Below are 21,800 nucleotides of genomic sequence, written 5' to 3' on the forward strand. Positions count from 1 at the left end.
TTATTCAAGCATCCATGCAGTTAAACTTTCAGGGTTTCTAGGGGATATGTCGTCTCCTTTTGAATTGATGGTAGAAATGTACACAAACTAAAGTCTAAATCCTGGCTTTCATTATCACAGTTATCATTGCAACATCTGATCACAAAACATATCTACATATGCCCAAACAGATGTTTAAACACTCCTAAAATAGCAACGAGCTGTCTCCTGAGTGGTGACTCATAAGGGTTAGGGTTTTTATGGAAATCAGCACCTGTTTATCTGCCTGCTACCTGACAGGTGGACTCTGAGGACCAATCACAGACTCAAGGACCCCCAAACCACAGGAGTTTTAGAAAATATGCTTCTTTATTTGTCATTTTCACAGAAATCCTAAACATTCCATGATATGGAACACATTTCAACATACAGAAGTGCAACACAAAAGTAATCTGGAAATAGTTCCAGTAAATTCATTTTGCCTTATATATATATATATATATATATATATATATATATATGAATAGGTTTTGTTTATTCAGACTCAAAAAACAAAATCTAAACATAATCAGGACATACAGTAGCTACGAGGGTAATTTTAAGTGCATATGTTGTGATTGTGCAAAGTTTGCATTCTAAGCAGGTTTGGGGTCAATTAAATTTTTCAGTTACAATTACATTTTCAATTTTGAGTAGCGTCCTGCAATCATTTTTTGTCCTCAGAAAGTCAATTACAATTGTTATCAATTACTAAAGTTCCTAATAAAAGTGTGTTAGCTTTCTGTTAGCATCTCCTATGATAACGGGTCTTAAATCAGCTGTAACATACACTAAATAATATATCTACAGTATCATCTCATTACCTTGTTATGCTTCCTATTCAAATACAATATTGGCTTTGATACTTTTGGTGTCCGTATACCCCTGCATTTCATTTTTTTTTAAACTAACTACATATGTGTAGAACTGTAAACATTTTTATATTCTATAAAAATTGTCAAATGAGTCAATTATCTAAACTAAACTACAATTTAATTACAATTACAACAGCAACAGATTTTTATCATTAATTAACTAGTACAGTGGCCGTTGGAGGTATGCATTCATATTGACATTAACAGGAGTTCCACAGTGTGGATGGGAAAATTAACGATATATATATATATTTTTTGGTATCCAGAACATCACCAAAATGTAATCAGCTGTTCCTTGACCCATTATCAACATTACCTGAAAATTTTTATTAAGTTATTGTGTACAGACAGACAGCATTGCATTGCATTAGCTTAGCATAGAATAGAACACTGATGAAGTCGCTGTTGATGACATCATCAGTATTCTAAAACAATGTTTGACAGGAGTTCCAAAGTGTGGATTGGTCATTTCAAATTGGTTTTCGAAAGACCAAATTACTCCAAAATTACGGACGCACACACCTGGGATATGCGCAAGCCATTGACAAAGTTTCAGGTCGATCAGACACTGCGTCGGGAAGATATTCACTCCACAAACACACGCGCATACAGATGTTCCTTGCTTTTATAGATAGATTATCAATCACGCGATTATAATTATAACTGACCCCAACCCTGATTCTAAGTAAGAGTTTCCGAAGAAGCACATCACGATAAGGTTTGTAGCAGAAACCCAGCTGTGCAGGTGTATCTGTGACTCCAGCTGTTAATCACTGTCAATATCGTCATCGTCATCGCTCTGTGTGACTTGGCTGGCATGTTCAGTGTAGTTAAAAGCAGAGAACTCAACGGGCACCTCCGACCACTTTTTGCGCTTGCTGATATTTTGGCCATTGACATTCACCACAAAGTTTTCCACAAGGAGGCAGGGGATTTCAATCGACCGGAACACCATCATGGAGCCCCATCTCTGCAACACACAGACATATAATGAGTTGGTACTTATTTTGTATAAAAGATGGCACCTAAAAACTCTCAATGCTTAAATACTAATAATGCAAATAAATCATTGACATTATCAATTATTCAAGTCTAAGCTATGATGAGATTAAATCGTGAATGTTGATTAAATATGTACAACATCTACAAAAAATTAGGGTCAGAGTGCACTGTTAAATTAATAAGAAAAGACTCCTATAGTTTAGCTAAAAGTGTATCATGGCAAAGCTTCATCAAAGACGAACATCATCAATTATTTAATGCATTGCAAAACAAAGCATTTCTGGACAAATTTATGCTCCCAACTTTGTAGAGAACAGTTTATGAATGACCCCTTTCTGTTACAGTGTAAATGCCCAAGTGCATAAAGCATGGCCCATTAAGATGTGGATGAGCAAGTTTGGTTGAGAAGCATTTCACAGCTAAAAAATAATGTATGTATATGTTTTAAAAGCTATAAAATAAATACATTTTGAGTTAAAAGCTGCCGCAGTGAACTTAGTTCAATATCAAATGTCGTTCAAGTTAACGGGCACATCAATTGGTGGACGCCCTAATACTTTTTTCATTATTGTGTAGCTTTAGACTAAAATCAAAAGCTTTTCGAGGAAAACAATTTTCATAATATCCAGGGTATTTATTCATTTTAACTTTTTATCATTCCCTGTTTTTTTTTTTTGCTGTGAAACCGATGACACGTCACCAACAAACAATTTTTAGAGCGATACATAGTCATCCGTTAAGTTTAAAGCTGCTGGGGAGAAAACTAAAAGATAATTTGCTCGACAACAAAAAAAAAGATGTAAGGTTGAATGTTTGTTCTTTCTTATTGACATTTATGGAAAAGTTTCATGCATTGCATTGTGGGTTGTGGAGTCTCATAGAAGGATGCAGTGTTTTTCTTCATTTTTACTTTGATTTCTTGTCTTTGCCCATAAAAATTCTTCCAAAGTGACTCCCCAACACATTTCTTTTTTTTTAAACTTTGTCTGCACATGCTATCAAAGGTCAACACTACAATTAGTGCAATCTTTTAAAGACAACAATGGATGTTTTTTTTTATCACAATTAAATACATTAGTTTATTTTATTGCATAATTGTGACCATCACTAGCCCTCCCTAAGAAAAGGTAAGAAACACTTTATTATAGGGAGAATATAAAAAGAGAGGGCAGTGTTACACCTAGGTGAGGGGGAAGGGAACAGGGAAGAGGGAGTCAGGGTAGGAAATTGTAAGGGTGGGGAAGAGTTGACTGTTTTAAAGTGAGACTGAGATGTGATGTTATAGTTGTGCTTATTGTGTCACACATTTCTGGTGTTTTCATGGACTGAAAGGTGTGGCGAAACAATTGCAGATGTTTTTTTTCGGGGGTTTACAAATCCGGCCAAAATTGAATGTCTGGCGGCGTGAGGAGATAACACGGGGAATACTGGGAACAAACTAGAGCAAAAACGGCATCAAGCCAATCGCTGTCCTTCTTGTCTGGCAAACACAAGAAATCACAGGACGAATGAAGGAAAAACACTTCAGTGCATCTGTCTATGGCAGTGTTTCTCAAATGGAGGTACGTGTACCCCTAGGGGTATGCGATAGCACTACAGGGGGTACTTGAGAGAGAGAAAGCGGGAAAATGAACAAATAAAGAGTCAGTGTTGGTCCCAACACAGGTGTGAGATGACCTGAAATGATAAAAATTATAGAACGCAATCTATTTGGGAGCCATTAAATCAATGTTTTTTTGAGATATTATTATTTTTATTAAAACAACATACAATATTATTCAACTATTTTTCTATACTTTCAAATGTTGGACAAAGGGGGTACTGGGATTCATAAATAAGAGAAAGGGGAACCAAAAAAGTTTGAGAACCACTGGTCTATGGGACTCCACATCCAACAATGCATAGTGCAAAACTTTTCCAAAAATGTCAATGAGAATAATTACAGTAGATAACGGCGGCAAATTCAACCTCTTACATCTTTTTTTCCCGTGCAAATTATCTTAGATTTATTGATCTATGAGGTTTATACTATGATTTATCAGATAAAAGAAATGTTTCCAGCAGTTTTAATGTGATATTTTTGCAGCTAAACTGGCAAAGAAGCTAAAATACAAGTATGAATTTACCGCTCCACAGTTTAAGCAAGCTATGTAACCATTGGTCTCATAATCAAGAAGCCGCTCTTGAAGTGAGGTGTTTTCTCTCCTGATGAAAAGTTTCCTGTAAATAAAAACAGTGGTGGAGTTAATTTGTATTCAGAGTTCCCGTTTTAGATTTTGTCATAGATTGTAATACATACTCAAACTCCTTTGTGACGTTGACTCTGTGCATTTTGTCAATGATCTTAATGTCGTCTCCACTGCAGACTTCTATGCTGCAGCCTTGACATAATAACTTCACATCGGAGGGTTTGCATTTCCGAATTTCCTCCTTGCCCTTCTTCTTCGTTCTTACTTTGTCCTCCAATATGGATTGATACTGAAACTCTGTAATCTGACACAAAAAGAAAATATCACAGCTCTGCAGGCATTGTGTACAAACGATTGTGTCAATAACAAATGACCTTACTTGACTCTCATAGTCTTCTTGCTTCATTTTTCTGATCTTGTCAATGGCTTTGGTCATCAACTTTATACGAAACTCATTGACAAACTCTTTTCCCGCCACTCCTGAGTTCTTCACCTCGACCAGAATGAGGCTGCTGTCCTCGGCTCTTCCTCTTCCTTCAGCCTTTAAATGGTACCACATGTCATAGTTCAGTGATCTGCTGTTTCACTCAGTGTGAAAAGGACTAATATGCTTTTCTCATCCACCTGTATCTTTGCAATCTCATTGGTCACATGACCATATCTGATGACAAAGTTGCACGCTGCTATGTCCAAGCCTTCCTCGGCCACTGCGGTTGCAATCAACAGGTTGACATCACCATTGGCAAATTTCTTCAACACGTCTTTTTGCTCTGCCTACCAAAGAAAGACGTCATATGAATAGATTAGAACACAAGGCCAGCTGGTACGTCGCCACAACTTCAGCTATTTGAGTAACGGGCACTTACTGAGGTCATTGGTTTAACAACACTCTGGTCTCCTCCACCAATGACATATGCTGGTTTCACTCCAATGTCATCAAACCTGGAGTTCTCCTGAATCCACTGATTCAGTGCGATGGCACTGCGGCGGGTTTTTGTGAATACGATCCCTCTGGCTCCATCCCTTGTGCTGAACTCATACAGAACGGCCTTCCTCAGTTTGGAGAGGCTGTCATTTTCATATTTGGGGATCTTTGAAAGAGTCTCCAGCTCTTTCTTGTTCTCTAAAGGACAGATTGTTTTAAAACATTTGTGAAACAACATAGAAATGGACTCAAATAATGGCTAAAATCAAAACAACAGTTTTCACATTAATAGTTTTACCTGCTTTCTCGCTTGCCTGTGTTGCCTCTGCCTTATTAATGCCTTTAACTTTGACTTTTTGTGCAGTGCATATTTCCTCCTTACTTTCATATTATTTCTGTTACTTTTAACCTTTTTAAAAGCCTCGTGTAAACAGGTGTTGTAAATTAGCACGTGCTAACACACTAAAAACAATACATCTGGGTTACCATTGCAATTGTGATGTCCATAAGTTTGACATACAGTATATACATGAAAGTTTTCAGCTTTACTCACAGATGGCTGTGGTTATTGTCTATTATATTTTCTGCTGCAGTCAACATGAGTGGATGAAACATTTCCTATGATTTATAATTTCCTTTTTCTTGTATCTTGACATATTTTCTTCATTTGAACTGCTTTTATTTTTGCTTTCCCCACAGCTTTGACTTTTATTGCTGTAATTCAAACATGTTTATTCACTTCCACTAATGCCTCAAATTAAAATTATATTTTGTGCTCACGGTCAGTCTGCTCTCCCACATTCTACATGTTAAAGACCATAAAGACCCTTAGACTAAAATAAAGATGCCTTAAAAAGTGCTTCGTTGGTAATGTATGGGTGACATTTAAGTTTAAGCACAATGTGTTACATTTATTTGTTTGAAAAACATTCTAAAAAGCTTAATTTATTGACAAAACAATTCAAATGCTTCTAAAGTTTCATCGTTTTGTGTTCCTGGGTATACAAAAAGAACGTTGCAGTACCTTGGAACAAATTGAAGAGGAATCTCTCCGTTTCTGTGATTTGTATCTTGTGTTTTTCGTCTTTTTTCTCCTTCAATTTATCCTCGTAGAATTTGTTTAAGAAATTGTAGGCATCGCACATACGAATGGTGTTGCATAGATTCAGGCCCTCGTAGTACTGCTGGAGGTGATCTGCACAAACTCGAACTGTCTGATCTCCTTCTTTTTCCGCTGAGATAAAAACCAAGAAAGAATTTTTGGAGACTGACCAACCAGGATGTTTTCTTTTTTCCTGAGTAAAGCAAAGCTCTGTGGAAACATACTATCGTCTGCTCACCTTTTCGTCCAATTTGAACCGCCCACTGTTCATACATCTGGGAGTCCAGCTCACAGGTAGGACTCAGTTTTGCATGGCTGTGAATAGCTTGCATTATATTTTTGATCACGTTTCCAAAAGGATCCTGTGAATGAAAAGGAAAAAAAAAAAATCATAATCAACTTTCATAGTTTTCCCTTTCATCCATTTCTCTTTTGTATCACATGCTTTAAACCCACACACACAATCAAACCTATTCACTCTTCAAAAGGATCTAAAATCCTAAAAACCCGCACAAACACAAGGAGAACATGCAAATGCAAAACAGAAAGGTGACACCACATTCAGATAGACACAAAAACCAAACTCACTCTACCTCTTTTCTGTTTTCGACAAGTGTTATTTGCCTCCTTTGTTCTTTTTTGTTACTTTCGAGGTCTGATGTCATGATTTTAAAAGCATCCATGTTTGCACATATCTGTCAAGCAGAGAGAATTCTAGATATAAAACACTTAATAAGGAAACATGCATGTTCAGCACAGAGATAAAATGAAGAAGCCAGAAAGAGTTTAAAGGAAAAGTATTCAGAACAGAAATATTCATCACAAATTAAAACACTACCATACAACGGTGTATAAGGGCTACATTAAAATAAAAAGAAATCTGAGCACTATGAGATTAAAGTTGGTACATTTCGAGAATAAAGTAATTTCATTAAAGTCGTAATATTTTGAGAATAGAGTCGTAATTTTAGGAAAACACAGCCGTATCTTAAAAAACTCAATGGTCTAGCACTCAAACACAGCCGTATCTTAAAAAACTCAATGGTCTAGCACTCAGATATCCCAGTGAATGCAAATAACACCAATAGCCCTTAAATCGACCACTTCCAGCCAGTTCCTCTTCCACAAAAGAGGATATTTGCTCCAAATCAGTCTGGTTATTTTGTTGGAACAAACGCAAATGTCTGCAAAGTCGCTTTAAAGTCCCTAAACTAATAACAGTGTTGTGATGATGGGCCAAAAGGCTCAGTATTTCATCATGTGTGAAACCTAAATAGAAATATAATCTCACTAAATGCAGACGAGATCCTGTTTGTAATTCAATTTTATTCTGATAAAATTAGAACTTCAATCCTGAAATATTTTTACTTTAATTGTGAAATATTCCGACTTTAATCTAAAAAAAATATGTTAAGATACAACTTTATTCTCATAAAATTACAACTCGTAGTGCCCAGATTTTTTTCATTTTAATGAGCCCCCAATAAGCCGTCGTACTACCAAGAGTTGGCAATAGGGGACTATAAAAGACTGCAACCATATTATACAGCATCTACTCTGAATATGACACATACACGCATGATGTGCTCTTCAGCTTGCTTCATTTTAGTTGCTTTCCCGACTCCTGGTGAAGCAGTAAGGCCCAGGATTTGAGGGAGGGGCAAAGGTTTCTTTTCAGCCTTCTTCCGAATGTGGTTCTTGTGCTTCAGCTTCAGGTAACGCATCATTATGAGGTTATAGACTTCTCCTTTCTGTGTGTGGTGACACTCGTCTATGACCATAAGTGTGATATCTAAATCAGGAGAAGACAACAAGCACAAGTCACACATCTCAGGCCTTCATTTCTTTCTCTTTTTTAAACAGGTATTGTTTTTTGGAACAACGACCAGTACCGTCCTAAAGTGTGTCAAATTATTACACCTCACTATCATATTAAACAGAGAATTACTAACATGAAGATGAAATAATCTAAGTATGAAATCTGTTCTTTTGAACCTTTGTCAAACAAAACAAAAAGAAAGCGAACTCTAACTGGAATATTTGCATTTCCTGAAGAAAATGCAAGTGAGGATGCAGGTGCTGGCCCATGTCGTATTAGCATAAGTATCAATTAACATTATCATCAGCTAGCATTAGCATCAGAAAGCATTAGCATAACATTAGCATAACTAAGTGTTAGCATTAGCACTAACCTAGCATTAGCATCAGCCTAGCATTAGCATTACTACTAACCTAGCATTAACACTAAAATAGCATTAGCTCAGCATTAACCTAGCAATAGCTGAACATTAGCAATATGGTTGAAATGGGTTGAAAAAGTTGAAATTTCCAATAGAAATTAATTGGAATGAAAAAATCTAACAAGTTTGAAAGTTACAAATTATTAAAACGATAGCATACATCTGGGGAACTTCGTTTTTTTTCCGATAGCTTATTTGTCAAAATCGGACAAACGGTGTAGGAGGAGTTAACGCAGACGGAAGAAAGAACGGATAACAACAGTGAGCAGGCCTCCTGCATCCTCACTAATTATTTGCATGTCAAAGATAAACTAAAGTGGATCAAATGTAACCCCAGAGAAAACAAGTATGGAGAGTGTCAGCATGATGTATTGTGGGAGAAAGGAGCCCTCCTGTGAATTGGATCAGCCACACACTGATGACTTGAACAGACGAGTGGCCTGAAAAACCAACAGGAGAAAAAAAAAAAAACATGGACACGCGTTGAGGCGTTTCAACAAACAGCATATGTTCCACTGAGGTGGCTATTCCACCTTGGACTGGGGAGTGCCAAAAGGAATTGCACGGCATAGTCGGAAGGTTTTGACAAGACGCCATCAGGGGAGGTGCTGATCTTAGTCCTCTGGGCGGCTTTCTATTCAACAACTTGTCAGTGTCTGCTGGTAAAACCTGGACAGATTTTAGCTAAAGGTGCAGCAGGTGGCTGAATGTGAATATCGGCTAATACAGCACACACTGTTAAGAATTTTTGTGCCACAAAAATGACAGAAGATAAACTCAATTTTTCACTTCATCAAAAACAAATAAACAAATAGAATAACATACCACTTAAGTTTATTCCCTCATCGTCTCCATTGTTAGGTATAGCCAAGGAATTTTCCAGAATCTGGGCTGTGCAAATGATGACGTCATTTTGCTTCACAATCTCTGAGAAAGAGATTTTGAGTGGAGAGTCTCCACTGACTTTCTCGATCTTATAATTGGGCTCCAGATATCGCTTGAACTCTGCCTTAGAATGCTGCTCAACAAGAGGAACCTGCAGGGAAGAGAACATAAACACGTCAGCAGGTGTGTACAGATCTATGCATTGTCTCAATCAAGGCATAACATTTTTAGATGGTTATTTAGTACACATTGGCAGGAAGTTAGTAATTTAGCAGTTTGTGTTATTGTTAAAGAAGATACAGGATGCATATTTAAATTTGATCATAATAAATAGTACTTATTCTGGGTTTGTACACTCTTTGGTACAAAAACTCGTTTTTATGTGAATTATTGCTGTTGACTTTTTTTTTTTTTCGAACAGAAATCGATGTCAATCTTGTTCAGTAAAAATGAGTTTATCTCCACTTTAACACAGTGCACTGATGGTAACTATTAAACAAAACATCTAAGGCCTCATCAAAAACATAATCTGATTTATAATTGCAACATTTTTCTTTAAAACTGATAATATTGTCAGGCCGGTGCCTGACGCTTACAACAAATGTTGACAAGGATAAATGATGTCACTAATCATCCATCTATTCAATTAAAAAATATGATAACAAATCTTAATCTTAAAGAGTAACTAAACCCCCAAACCACTTTTTTTCTGCTGAAAACAAATGTATTTGGGTATAAACTGTCGATTGATTCATGTCCAACTCTTGACATTTTGGTCCAAGTGTTTCAATTTTGTCTATATTGATGTAAAAATGTAACAGTGACTGCCCTCTATGGGTTAAAACCTGGCTATTACAATCAAATCTCGCTATAGTGGTTTGTGACATTGTAGTGTCTTCTTATGTCACAAACCACCACTGTTGGCTCCGCCCCTTTTAAAAAAACGAGCACCTGTGGAATCTGTGGTAGTTCGAATTGAGAGAATTGTGAATAGAGAGCTATAATGAGTATTAAGTATGTAGTTAGCATAGTATAGATTGTTCTTTGGAGATTTTATAATATAGACTGGGTGTGTCTTAACAGCTCCAGAAGCCCCGCCCAAAATCAAGGCTTTTTTTTAAATTTTATTTCCAGCCTAGACGCACATCAGCCCAAACCTCAGGGTTTAGTTACTCTTTAAATAATGTAATCTTGTTTCACTCATGTTTAAAATATCTTCAGTGCTTGTTGGATCACCATCAAAAGTTTTCTAATAAAAAAGGAAAGCAAGCAAGAACTTATAATGATAAGAATAATTGTAGTAGTGACTTCTAATAGGTACTCCACATCTTTATTACTTTTAAATTCCGCTTAAAATAAAGACGATCCATGAACATTTCACAGTTTGAGTCCTATGAACCATTTCACTGATGGACTTTAAATTATTTTCAGATTTGGGTTGTTTTTCCAGTTCAGAGCAGATCAGATCTGGGCTAAAAAGCACCCAGAGGCACTGAAATAGCTGAACAACAAAGCATGTAATTTGTGGTCTTCTCACCGCAGGTTCAGTTTTGCTGAGTTTTTCTTTAGGTCTAAAATGGACTCAAATAGGCTATGATAACAAAAGAAAGCAACCCAGAATCAGGTACAGCGGACTTTAATTCTAGTACCTTGTTCACCAGGACGACCACTTTGCATGGTTTCTTCTCGGCCCTCCTGCTATCCAGATGTGCTTTGGTAATATAGACCGCAACTCTAGTTTTACCACTTCCTGTCGGGAGACATACAATGATGTTTTTCCCCTCCAAGGCAGGTCTGGCTACTTCCATCTGATAATCTCGAAGAACAATATCAGCCGTTTCTGAGCCTCTGGCGGCAGCTTCTGGGTCACTTCCATCTGCAATGGAGAGCAAATGTTTAGAGAAGTATATACTGTAAGTTCCAAACCACAATAACACACAGCACTAACAGAGGCCGAGTGAGGTTTATGGCTGTTTTTATTGCAAAAGATCATAGGAGCAGGCAGCAGACTTCAAATCCCTGTCAAAAATAAACACACATGATGGAGTTTAACGTTAAGGCAGGTGGTGTTAGTGTCATGGTTAATCTGGAATATACTGCACTGGTTCTTTGTAGAAGACTGGAGTGTAAATCACACTTTGCTGCTTTGGATAGAAGTAATCTATAGGAGACTTTGATGTTTTTAGCTGTTTTAAGATGTGGATGTTACATCAGTGGGATACCAAGGACTTCTTTCTCTCTCACCGTTTCACATTTCAAATCGTTTTATATATATATATATATATATATATATATATATATATATATATATATATATATATATAAATACATCTTCTGTAACTGGGCATTTTAGGGAAGTCTGATATTTTTTAGTTGAAATTATGCACACAAAACTATGTTTTTTATACCAACTAAAAGGTAATAGTTTAAATAAATGTTCAATCTTCCCTTTCAAACCACTTTTTGTCACTTGCGGTTGATTTCTTCTTGATTAATAATTAACGGGAAAATCTTTTTTAAAGAATTGTTTTCCTTTTTCCCCTTTATTTAAAAAAACAAAAAAAAAAACAAAACAAAATAAATCAAAAAGTACACAGAGCTGAAGGTAAAGCATGAGAGTCTGAGGAAGCTAAAAAATCAACATGAGCTTTAAACTAAGCTTTTCTTTACATTTCCCCATAATTTGCCAATAAACACCCAGCATGTGTTTTTTATTTCCAGTACTTGCTCGGTTCTTTCCTCCCCTGACCTCTTCGTGGTTAATCACACTGCACATATGGAACTTATTCATGGTGTCAAACAGACAAAGGTAAGAAATGTTCTCCCTGTGCAGCAGCAGCAGCACTTTGTAGCTGCATTCAGTCCACTTAGACAAAATAATGATTATTATTATTGTTGAAAAAATGTCTTGTTTCCTTTTTCATGCTGAAAACTAGGGGTGTGTATTGCCCAGGTTTCAGCGCACTTATTTGTGCAGTTACAATGTCTCCTGCAGTGGAAAAGACTTTCCTGGTTAAATAAAGTAAAAAAAAAAAAAAATGCATTTTGAATCGATCTGAAAATCACGCTACGTAATATCGCCGAATCAATTTTCTTACTACAGTACCTACTGAAAACTATCTCTGAGCTCAGACTCACCGGGCTGCGATGGCACCGCATCGTTCTCTGTTAGTTCTTTATCGCTCATGTACAGGTCTGAAAACATATCAACCAAACATGTTAACCATCACTCCAATATAACCAGTCCTGCTTTACAATCATACCAACACACACAGTAACATCTGTGGGAAATTCTACCAGCCTCATGTATAAGATTTCCACTTTAAAATTGGAGCTAAAACCACAAACGGATTCAAATCATCTAAAAAAATATGCTATATGTATATTTTTTTTATTTTTGTTTTGCTAAACTTTGGTTGCACTGTTGTTTTTCACACAGTTGCCCATTGTGACACACATGATGCCAGATGATGTTGATACGCCCACTTTCCTTTGTTGTAACCATTTCTTACGCCTTTGATGTTCAACGCTTTCACGCAGCAATATAATACTCATATTAAAATATTCTTAATAGATTATCTAAAATTATACAGTTTGTGATTGTTGTTATTCTGTTTGACCTGGTTTTGTAATAAAGGACAGGACAGACAGGTTACCTTAAACTGTTTTAGTATTTTCATTTTTTTTTTTTATCGATTGCAAAAAATCATTTAAAAAAAAAAAAAAAAAAAATACTGTTCCATTAATTTTACTTTGAAAATTGCTTTGGCATACGCAACTGCTGTACTTGACTGATGAGACAGGAAGCTACTTTCAATTTCCTTCTAGATCAAGAAAGTACTTTTCTTTTCTTCCTCTTTATTCAAAGACGTATAATGTAAAAACTTTGTTTTGGAAAAAAATGTGGACCTGCTTTGAACTTTGCATTATCAGTATTTACATTATAAGTAAAACCCTCTTCAAAATAAAAGCTTTTTTTTTTTAGGGAGATTTCTATTTAATTTTGTTGCGTCTCTTGCAATTTATAGTGAAAGAGTGAAAAAAAAATCTTTCTCAAATACCGATAAAAAAGGCGTGAAAAGAGTGAACACATTGTACAACATGTGATATCAGGAATACCTCACACTACGAAAATTCTCAGAAAAATAGCGATTGCATTAAAACATTTGTTTGGACAACAAAACTTGAGGAAAAGCTGAGATTACAGACCTGTGACATCATTTTGGTTCTCCTCAGTCACACTGGTTTTTTTAACCTCTGAATTTTCAGCTGTGCCTGGACTCTCTGGTGACTTTGTCTCACTTCCTGCAGTTTTATCGTCCACTGACAGCTGCTTTACATCTGATAAAGACCATAAAAACAATTATTCAAAGATTCTTTTTACTTAAAAAAACCACATGCTAACCTTTTTAAGAAGTCCAGTTTGTATCTATGGAGTGAAATGCTAAGTGTAACTTTTGTAGAGGTGAAAAAACTTACCCCGTATAGTAGGGCTGAACGATTTTGACCAAAAGCAAAATTGCGATTTTTTTTGCAATCAATATTGCGATTTCGATTTTACTGCGATTTTTCCTCTGTTCACCACAATAAAAAACAAAAATGTACTTTATGCATTACTGGTCATTGATCAATAAAAAACTAGACAATGTTATATTTTTGGAATTCCAAATTTATTCAGTGGATTGCCCATCTGGTTAGGAAACATTAAGGAAAACCAAGCAAAGTGCAGAGAGTGCTGCAAACATATCTGTGTATTAAACTGTTCAACATCTGAACTATTCAGTAAACTCACTGGCTCTGAAGTATTGACTTCAAGTGTTATCAAAGAATAAATATCAGAAGCACTGGAAATACAAATAAAATATATATATATATTTTTTTTTTTGTTTAAATAAAATATTACTTTTAAAGTAAAATCCTGATGCGGGCGCATTACCGCCATCTGGCGGACAGGCTGTGTGTGGTCACAAATGTATTGAATGGAATGAATGGGTGCAATTAAAATAATGCAATTTATTTAATTGCAATAACAAAAAAAAAAATGCATTGCTGTCTAACAAAGATTGCACTTCTTGTAGTGTTAACCTTTGACAGCATGTGCAGACAAAAAAAAAAATCAAAAAATCAAAAAAAATTCTACCAAACGGCAAAACAAAATCACGCGCCTCCGCGATTTCGAAATCGCGTCATGTAATATCGCGATAAAATCGCAAATGCAATTAATCGTTCAGCCTTACTTTATAGCTTAATTATTGTCAAATATAAGTAGGATCTGAATGATTTATTTAATTTCAGACAATAAGTAACCTTTTTGATTTTACAGTGTAGTTGGTAGATGGCTTCTTTTCTTCCTTTTCTATGTTTTATTGTTTGTTTTTTTCATTCAATACTGTATTCTGGAGTATCTGTAAAAAAAAAAAGATAAAACTATTTCCCCCTGGAATAATTCAAAGTATATCTGATTTTGATTTTATAAAATCTTTTATAAAACACATTGAATTTTATTTAAAAAAAATACTCTTTCCACCTTTTATTTATAAAGTAAGCATTATATTTTCAAATTAGCTTTTTTTGTAAAAATCAAATTATATGTATATGAAAAGTTTTTTTTTGTCACATGTATAATTCTAAATTCTATATATAAAACGTGAGGTAAAAAAAAAAAAATTAGGGTGTTTTTGATCATATTATAATAAAAAACAAACAAAAAAAAACAAAAAAAACTGGGAACAAATTGTTGTTTACATGTAATAAATGTCCTCACTTTTGATTATCTTTAACTTAACTTTATGACCAAATATCAGTCCATCCACTGTCTTTCACTGGGTTATTTAAATAGTCACCTTGATCAATGAGCCCTCCAGTCAGCTGATGAAGGAATTTGTGTTCTGTCTTCTGGAGAATTTCTACAAACTTAGAATACCATCCTGGCCGACGTTTCACAATTCTTCTCAGAAGTTCACTGGCTCCATACCTTTGTCCTTCTGTCTCTGTCTTAGCCTTGACCTACAGCATAGCATGAAGAGAGATCAGATGCACTGATCTGCCATCTAGTGCACAATAAGTGCAAGTAGCGATAGCAAATCCAGCATTAATAGAAGTCTGAGAGAGAGAGAGAGGGTAGAGTTGAGTCACATTATATGTAAAATACAACAAATACAGTCAAATATTCTAGTTTCAGTGGATAATTTAAAACAGCTCAGTTACAGCGAGTGTCCCAGGTACAATATGTTTTGAGTGATCATATAATCTGAATTGCAGAATGTATTGATCCATAAAATATAACCTTCAATTCCGTTTTTGTTCGGCCACTTATACAAAACAGTTACAATCCGCACACATTTACTCTTAACCCTCATTAATCTGAACACATTGGTTGGTCTACATTAAAGGGGACATATCATGCTAAATCCACTTTTTTAGCCCTTAAATGCATTTTGTTGTATATTTAGAGTGCTTAGAAGTACAGAAAAAATCAAATTAATCTCTTCAGGTGCTCCGTTGATATCTTTATATTCTGTTTTGCTCATATTTCTCAATCTGTTTCGATTTTTCTATTCTCTATTACGTTTTTTGAACTATTACATCACAGTATTTGCAGCGGAACTGCCAAATTAGTACATCAACTCCAGGTCCAACACTTCGAGCAATCCGCCATTTTTATTTCTCGCTTTTATTTTGTAGTCCAAGCTCAAGGATGCCGAAGTTACGAGAAGATAAGTCAAAATGTTGGGTTGTTGGATGTAGTAACCCACACGCTTCATTACACCGTCTCCCAGCATCAGAACCTTTTCGAAGTGCCTGGTTGAGTTTTATTTTTCAAATATACCCACATCTGTGGGTAAGGTCATTTTTGTGTGCGTGAAGCACTTCAAGGATGACTGCTTCTGCAACCTCCGCCAGTATAAAGAAGGATTTGCCGAAAGACTTTGTCTGATTGAGGGTTCAATTCCTTCTATCTTTGGAGACGACAAACAGAGCACTTCGGTAAGCTGTAAATAACGCTAAAAAGTGTGATAAGACGTCCCTGTCATTGTTTTGTTAGCATTAGCATATGTTAGCGCTGTGTGCTCGTTTTAGATCCTTGATGATATGGCCTACGTGATTTAATTTAAGTCTAAAGTTTTCATTAGTCATTTCATTTTGCCGTTTTTGTCTTTGAAAAGACTGTATTAAAATGCATTTCGTGACGTTAGCTTGGCGCTAGCGTTAGCTCGGTGCTTGTGTTAGCTCACTTGGTAGGGTTCTGCAGGTTCATCATCTTCATTTTCATCTCACTCCGCTGGGTCCGACTCTGGCTCGAACATGTAAAGCTGGATGGACAAGTCTTCCGTTGTTGACATTTTGTAAATAACCTCTGAATAAAAAGTTTCTGCGCCACTACATAGCCGTATCTCTTCTATCAAACTACAAAAATGGCCGAGCAGGGTGGAGTTGAACCGAGTGTCACCTGAAGAGGGGGCGGGGTATGGAGTGTCTCATTTGCATTTAAAGAGACCGCACCAAAACGAGTTGCTCTCAGAAGCACATCAGAAAAGGGTAGAAAAGGGGTCTGTGGAGCTATAATAATGAGGAATTCAGACCCAAGCATTGCAGTTCCACTTTATATAGACCACAACTGTATGATTTATATGTAAAAAGGAAGGATTTAAAACCATGATATGTCCCCTTTAAAGTAATGATATCATCCTAAAGAGCTTACTAATGTTAATGAATAAGCAGCCACTGCAGACGTGTGCAACCGGCGGCGCGGGGGCCACATGCAGCTATCGGTTTAGTTTTGTGCAGCCCCCAACACAGCGGCACTAAATAACAGAAAAATGAACAAAAATACACAAAAATGGCTCCAAAAGCTCACAAAACAACAACAGAACACACAAAACGACTCCACAGATGCACACATAAGGCACAAAATGACATGAAAAACACAAGACGGAATCAAAAACACACATAACAGAAATACTAAAATGATGGAAGAATAATACAAAACAAAAAACATTATCTCCTGTATTATTGCTCAGACATTATTCCTAATACAGTTTTTATTCTAAATCAATCTATTTATTGCCAAATATAAATGGTAATTCCGCCCATAAAATATAAAAAAAATCTACCAAAACGTAGCCTACACTACACAGCCAGACTTTTCTCAATGCATTGTTTTATGTTTCTTTTTTCAGATAGATTCATATTTTATTGTTTGTACAATAAAATATCATGTTCGTTCAATATAATGTTTGTAAAATATACTATATTGTTTATACACTCTAAGTACATTGTTTTTGCAATGTATAATGTTCGTAGAATATACTATGTTGTGCAACATAATATCATGTTTGTACAATATACTATATTGTTTGTACTAAAGATGTAACGATTAATCGTAAGGCAGTTAAAAATCGATTCATAGGTATCACGGTTGATATCGATTTTTTGACAATTGAATCGCAGTACTTTTTTTAACCAGCAGAGGGCGCTATCCGGAAGTGTTGGCGGCGGGCGGAGTCTGCTAATACTTTCTTTCTGGCCGCCTTCTACTCTTAAATATGTTAATAAATGATTCATTTCCCCTTTAGCACCGAAAGAAAATCTGTAATATTACTTGAATATCTGTAAAAGTCACGGTTTTCTATTAGCTCTGTCTGCTAGCATAGCTTCTCTTCTTCACTGCAAGATATCTGCATGCCAACCGACCACTGGGTTACCAGCGCCCTCTGCTGGTCCAAACAAATATGACGTAAATCATTGTAATCACAGTTTTTTTTTTTTTAAAGTCCAATTGTTAAGGCACAAAATACATTTTCAGTTGCACTTTTAAAAGAAAAAGAACTATTATGCAGTTTTGCATAGTTTATTATAGAACCAAAATTTAAATTAATAGGCTTCATCTTCATTTGTATTATTCCTTTATTTATTTAATTCAAGATTTATTTTTAGTTAAATTGCATTGTTTTGAATAGTTTATCAAGGAATTCTTTTGACAATGAAAAATAAAAGGAAAATAATACAGTATTTTCTAGTTTTTTTCCCAAAAAAAAAACAGTCCCATTTTGTAAATGAAAAAATCGTGAGAGAATCGTATCGTGAACCCAGTATCGTGAATCGAATCGTATTGGGAGTTGAGTGAATCGTTACATCCCTAGTTTGTACAATATACTACAATATTTGTATAATATAATTATATTGTTCATACAATATAGTGATCCAAAATATATTTTCCCCTGGGGCAGTTCTACGCTTCCGTAATTTAGAATTAGTTGAAATAAAATCAAATATATACAGTAAATGGGGATAATCTCAAAAAAAAGACTGTAAGGGCTGCGTTGTGTGATTAAATGGAAACAAAACTGAAACCAAGTATAAGACGTGACTGTGTACGAAATGCCTCAGGGCTTTTATTTTTATTTTGAAACAAATACAGGAAGTAGTTCCATGGCAACGCTCATTAAATGCTGTAATTTTACCGGGCTCGTGATGAGGTAAGAACAGAATATTTCGACAAGTTCCTGAGAATTGTCACACCCACAGCAGTGTTTTGCTAACTACTGTTACAGTCAAATTGGTTAAACAACAGTGAACAGACGCATGTGTGTTATGTCTGGAAAACGTGCAGGTTTGTCCTGTTGGACTCTGTCAGGTTTAGCGCCGTAGCAGGTTACTGTGCCTTTAAGGTTTGTGGCAATGATGTACGGCAGTGTCATAAAATATTACTTTGTGTTAGTGCAGTTTTAACAGTAAAAGCAATGAGAATGGAGCCACACACGACTTTCATTAACACAACAATGTGTTTAACTTACTATTAGATTCATTAATGACGGGACGCTAAGTGTGGAGTCCAAGAGAGCCAATGCAGTGTTGCTTATTCTGCTTAAAACTGATAACTACACAATAAACACATGTTTAACTGTACAGAGCTGAGCACTAACTACTAATAAGGTGTATAGAATATTGTTGTTTACTGTGACAATTGACGGTGCTGCTTATTCTGCACCACACTTTTCGTCAACTGAAGTACTAAATAAAAATGATTATTATCAATATTGCATCATATGTGAGCTTTCTAATGGCACATAAGAGCCAGATGTTGGTGAGAATATTGTAAGCAAAGGGACCTGTCCATCATAATTTTAATATATATAAATAAATGTTGTGAAAGCAAGATGAAGACAAAAATACACCGTGTTACTGTATAATCTAAGAATAGATTTATGACCTATACTGTAGCCAGTCAGCAGGGAGAGCTCTAAAAATAAAAGCTTCCCTCCACCGGGGAGCTTGTCCCGTCCATTCTTTTTATACATTTAGTATTTAAGAAGTATTTTTTCTAAACAAAGTAGATATGTTTTCCGCGTTTTCTACATAAGCTTAATGTGCCTGTATTTTCTCACTATGCTAGGATGGCTGAATGGTCTAAGGCGCAGCACACAAGGATCCTTCCTTCTGCTATCATGGGTTCAAATTCAACTTTTGTCATATATATATTTTTCATTTTAACATATTTAACACAACAAATTCCACCTTTAAAAGTACATATACGAAAAAAAAAAAAAAAAAAAAAACATTTTAGGGTATTTCCTGGGTTAGGGTTAGGGATAGGGTTAAAAATACAAGTACAAAAAAACCCCAAAACATTTCAGGGTATTTCCTGGGTTAGGGCTAAAAATACAAATACAAAAAAAAAAAACAAAAAAAAAACATTTTAGGGTATTTCCTGGGTTAGGGTTAAAAATAAAAATACAGGGGTGGTGTTTAGCTCAGTGGGTTGAGTGCCCGCCCCATGTACGGAGGCCGTAGTTCCTCACCTGCAGCGGGTCCAGGTTCGATTCCCGGCCTGGGACCCTTTCCTGCGTGTCATTCCCTGCTCTCTCTGACCCCCTTCCTGTCAAGCAACTGTCATATAAAGGCCACTAGAGCCAAAAAAATCTTTTAAAAAAAAAAAAAAAAAACATTTTAGGGTATTTCCTGGGTTAGGGCTAGGGCTAAAATAAAACAGATAGCGGGGTAGCTAAAAATAAATATGAGCTCAAATAAAACTGACAGAACTTTTAGTCACGTGGTGCCCCTATCACGTCACCTAAACTGGCCAATGAGGGGCCGGTTTCCGTATCAACAGCCACGACTTTTCCTAAATGTAGCTCAATTTCAGAAAGGTTGGGGCCCCTTGTTTTATCTGGTAGTGCCCCCCCCCCCACCCCCCCCACAACCTGTTTCTATGAACATGACTACCTGTATAGTACTTACTCTGTCAAATTCCTCTTGGGTCAGTAGTTTCTGTGACATACATTCCAAAGCCACTACTTCTGTCTTCATATCGGTCAGGTCTGGTGCCAGCAGTTCGATGAATTTGACACACGTGTCGTTTTCTGCCTCCTCCTCAGGATCTGGAAGCTTCTGCTCCAGGTAGTCTGCTGCGAACCCGGAGCCACCATGATGTAGGGCGTCAACAAAATCCCTGAACCAGCCGAGACTGTGGGGTTTCTTCTGCACCGCGGTGAGCAGTAGTGTCACAGCTGATAAGTTCCCGTCGTTTTTCGCCTTCTGTCTGATTTTCTCTTTTTGTTCACGGTCGATAAATTGAATCCGGTCCACGACCTGCTCTACGTCAATATACTGACATAACCTGGATCTGAAGAACTCAATGAGCTGCACCTGCTTTTCATCGCTCTCAGAAGCCATGGCGGAAGGCACTGGTCCTAAAGCTGAGTCACTGTGGCTATAAATAAGGCAAGTAAACATTTTCACTTTCGTTTCTCAGTAAGTTATTAAAGGTCAGTACTAGCTTTGGCCACTAGAGGCCACTGGTGGACTAGGTTTCATTCATACCTAAACACCACGGAAGCTTATTGCGTTCACACAAGAAACAAAGTTTCGTTTTTTCTGAAATGATGAGATACGTTTTCAAATGAAATATCTTTCGTTTTACTAAGTTGAGATAAAAATAACTAAATAAAAAATGTTGCCCCGTTTTTCTGTTTTTGTAGGATATATTTTTAGTTTTTACTTAGTTGATGAGATAACAATAACTAAATAAAAAAATGTTTTTCTGTTTTGATAGGAAATATTTTTCCGTTTTTTCCGAATTGATAAGATATTTTTAATAGCAAATATTATTTTTTTTTGGAAATGATGAGATACTTTTTATAGGACATATTTTTTTGATTTTTTTTCTGAAATGGTGCGATACAATTTGAGGAAATATTTTTCTCAGTTGATGAGATAAAAACAAGTAAATAAAAAAAATTGGCCTAATTTTTCTGTTTTTTTTTTTTTTTTTTTTTTTTTTAGTTAATCAGATAAAAAAAAAGTAAAAAAAAAAAAAAAGGCCCTGTTTTTCCATTTTTATAGAAAATATTTTTCAGTATTTCTGAATTTAATGGATACTGTTTTATAGCAAATATTTTTCAGTTTTTCTGAATTGATGGGATTTTTTTATTGCCAAAATTTTTCGGTTTATCTGAATTGATGAGATTAAAAAAATAGGCCCTGCTTTTCGAGGAATTCTTTTTTTTTTTAATGATGAAATAACTTTTTATAAGAAATATTGTTCATTGGATATTTTTTTAT

General features: G+C 35.7%; 1 protein-coding gene and 1 long non-coding RNA gene across 2 annotated transcripts; one reads left to right on the forward strand and one right to left on the reverse strand.

Moving 5' to 3' along the window:
* Window positions 1-329: 329 nt before the first annotated feature.
* ifih1 (interferon induced with helicase C domain 1) lies at window positions 330-20,979 on the reverse strand. The gene is made up of 16 exons (XM_028435302.1): window positions 20,478-20,979; window positions 15,080-15,242; window positions 13,446-13,577; window positions 12,375-12,431; window positions 10,886-11,112; window positions 9,177-9,387; window positions 7,686-7,903; window positions 6,705-6,806; window positions 6,350-6,473; window positions 6,034-6,243; window positions 4,951-5,207; window positions 4,709-4,858; window positions 4,464-4,625; window positions 4,195-4,388; window positions 4,022-4,115; window positions 330-1,863 (listed from the first exon to the last, which is right to left on the reverse strand). Exons 1-16 carry the CDS (start codon window positions 20,970-20,972, stop codon window positions 1,660-1,662), a joined length of 3,000 nt encoding a protein of 999 aa, XP_028291103.1. The 5' UTR covers window positions 20,973-20,979; the 3' UTR covers window positions 330-1,659.
* LOC114454680 (uncharacterized) lies at window positions 20,395-20,963 on the forward strand. Its single transcript, XR_003672577.1, has 3 exons — window positions 20,395-20,496; window positions 20,615-20,727; window positions 20,869-20,963. It is a non-coding gene; the product is annotated as an uncharacterized LOC114454680 (long non-coding RNA).
* Window positions 20,980-21,800: the final 821 nt, after the last annotated feature.

This window comes from Gouania willdenowi, chromosome 21, assembly GCF_900634775.1.
Source record: "Gouania willdenowi chromosome 21, fGouWil2.1, whole genome shotgun sequence".
In the NCBI taxonomy this organism is placed as follows: domain Eukaryota; kingdom Metazoa; phylum Chordata; class Actinopteri; order Blenniiformes; family Gobiesocidae; genus Gouania; species Gouania willdenowi.